The sequence below is a fragment of the Cibotium barometz genome, chromosome 2, assembly GCF_041138505.1.
Source record: "Cibotium barometz isolate CiBa-2024 chromosome 2, ASM4113850v1, whole genome shotgun sequence".
NCBI lineage: Eukaryota > Viridiplantae > Streptophyta > Polypodiopsida > Cyatheales > Cibotiaceae > Cibotium > Cibotium barometz.
The window spans coordinates 6,996,638-6,998,998 of NC_141047.1; the positions used below are offsets into that span (position 1 = coordinate 6,996,638).

Consider the following 2,361-nt stretch of genomic DNA (forward strand, 5'->3'; position numbering starts at 1 on the left):
CAGGGGAGAAAACTATGCTTAATAGAATACATACATACATACATATATGTATGTATGTAGGTAGGTAGGTTACATTATATATATATATATATTCATATTTTATCATATAACGTAATTAAAATAAATTTAAATTTTTTAGTGTTATATATATATATATATATATAGTATTTATATATAGATATTTACTTCCAGGTGTGTGTGCGCGCGTGTGTGTACACACAGCATCATATATTTAACATAATTTTTAAAATTTATTTTTATTACAATATATGATATATACACGAATATAAGTTAAAAAGTATAAAAATATATATTCATATTTAATAATAATATTTAATATAACTATTATGAATATTAATATTAGTTATTAAGATTAAATATTTAAATTAACATTAAATATTTAATATTAAATCTATATATTAAGTATTAAATGATCATTTCAATGATATACTATTATTATTTATTTATTATATTAATATTTAAAATATACGTGTGTTTGTATATATAAATATATATATATATATGCTAGTTGGTGAGGACTCTCAGCTTGTTGGACAAAACTCAGGTTCGCATGGCAGCACTCACGCTCATGCACACGAACACAATAACCGCGAGAGAGAGAGAGAGAGAGGGGGGGGAGAAGACAGGGATATATATATATATATATGTGTGTAAAATTTAAAAAACATTAATCATCACATCACAATAAAAGGTGAATGGTATACTGGCTAGTTCACTCCCCAAGATGTATGAAGATGTTTGCTCAATTCCGAAGGCTGCTTCATACTCTATCTTATTATTGTACAAGGAGAGGAGGAGCTTTTAGGCTGGTGGAGGAGGAGGAGGAGGAGGAGGAAGGAGATGCTAAAGAAAGTGAAACGTGGCATATGAAGAAAACGTGTGTTAATAGAATAGATAGATGAAAGAAGGAGATAGATATGTAGATAACGTGTGGTTGTGGAAGTCAGCAAGAGTCCGCACAAACGTAATCTACATGAACAGTACTGGCAGGCTCTTCGGCAAGGTCTCGCAATACGCTGCAGTTATCCCCCTTCTTGCACTCTCCAGCACCTGTGATTTGTGATGGTTTGCCATGGGTGGTGGATGCAGCCTCCTCCTACGATCATTTATTCACTGATTATTATTGACACCCCCCCCCCCCCCTCCAAAAAAACAAAAGAATAATAAAAATAAAAATGCGCGCTTTTTTTTTTCCTCTACGAAATTGTCAAATTTTCATAAAGCGAATCACCTCTTGATCTCGAATCGCATGATTGGAGTTTTTGTGCATGCGTGTGGGCGTCGGAAAGCGCAAGGTTTGTAGGTCTGCACGATTACGAAAAAAAGAAAGCTGGGGTTAAAAAGAAACTAAATATGATTAGTGAGAAGAGGGGACGAGAGTTACCGGTCGGCAAGAGGAGAGCTAACGAGGAGCAAGCAAGGAGGGAAAAGCAGAGAAAAGCCAAGAAGCTACGTTGATTAAAGCTTGCAGAAGAGGCCATAACTTCTCAGGATTGAAGCTTGCAAAATGCGAAGTGTTTACGTTTCTTTCCTTTACATTTATGCAAGTAACGTATGAAGAGGGCTTAGCTTTTTCCACACACAACAAATCAGCCGGTGGTTGAGAGCGAGAGAGAGAGAAAGAGAGACGGGTCGGTGGTTGTTGAGAGAGACGAGCGCGAGAGGCGTTCCAGATTCCAGACTTCTCTCGAGCGATACGCGTGTAATCTATTTACATCTACACAACGCATTAAATACCCTGCTTCTAGAAGTAGACCATTTAATGATTTAATCTATGTCTATGTATCAATATTATTAAAACATATCTGACCTAGTTATTAATTAGTGCCCCAAGCCCGCACTAATTGATAACTATGCTAAGCCTTAACGTGGCTTGCTCACTATCGGCCCAACAGGTCCACGCAGCACTCGGGAAGAAGAGAAGCTGCGCGAGAAATAGAAGCTGGGCAAGAGACAGGAGAGAGAAGCCACGCGAGACGGTAAAGAAAAGAAGAGAGAGAGATGCTGGCAAATGTGAGGAGAAAATAGAAAAGAGAATAGCAGTAGCGTGTGCGAGAGAGAGAGAGAGCCGCTGGCGAAGAGGTAAACAGGCCGCGCGAGAAAGAGAATAGAAACGAGACTCGATCGAGTATAGAGAAAAGGAGAAGAGGAGACTCCAACCCTCGTTCGTCAGCCGCACCTGCATTTTTTTTTAAATCTTTTATCTAAGGTCGGTTTGCCCCATCCCTTTGTAACTAGGATTCTGGTGCCATATTAAGGGTTGTCTATGTAAGGGTTTTACATAGCAGAAAGTTAATGAATACACTAGGAGAGACATAGCATGATCATAGGTTAAAGCTA

The 2,361-nt window shown here is 37.7% G+C and overlaps 1 protein-coding gene across 2 annotated transcripts; it reads right to left on the reverse strand.

The window, feature by feature from the left end:
* Window positions 1-700: 700 nt before the first annotated feature.
* Window positions 701-1,879, reverse strand: LOC147640593 (uncharacterized). Of its 2 annotated transcripts, none has more exons than XM_086808461.1 (3): window positions 1,406-1,879; window positions 1,253-1,326; window positions 701-1,071 (listed from the first exon to the last, which is right to left on the reverse strand). In XM_086808461.1, the coding sequence occupies exons 1-3, from the start codon at window positions 1,500-1,502 to the stop codon at window positions 991-993; spliced, it is 252 nt and encodes an 83-aa protein (XP_086664587.1). In that variant the 5' UTR covers window positions 1,503-1,879; the 3' UTR covers window positions 701-990. The 2 variants fall into 2 exon arrangements, with proteins under 2 accessions (XP_086664587.1, XP_086664585.1); XM_086808459.1 differs by having other exon boundaries at window positions 701-1,117; window positions 1,406-1,817.
* Between the last annotated feature and the right edge of the window lie 482 nt (window positions 1,880-2,361).

Excerpts from the sequence above, each read along its gene's own strand:
- LOC147640593 (XM_086808459.1), bottom strand. The coding sequence starts at position 1,502 with ATGGCCTCTTCTGCAAGCTTTAATCAACGTAGCTTCTTGGCTTTTCTC. Across the intron at positions 1,327-1,405 it reads AGCTCTCCTCTTGCCGACCG|ACCTACAAACCTTGCGCTTT; the intron begins GTAACTCTCGTC and ends GTAATCGTGCAG. Across the intron at positions 1,118-1,252 it reads ATGCGATTCGAGATCAAGAG|GAGGAGGCTGCATCCACCAC; the intron begins GTGATTCGCTTT and ends AAATGATCGTAG.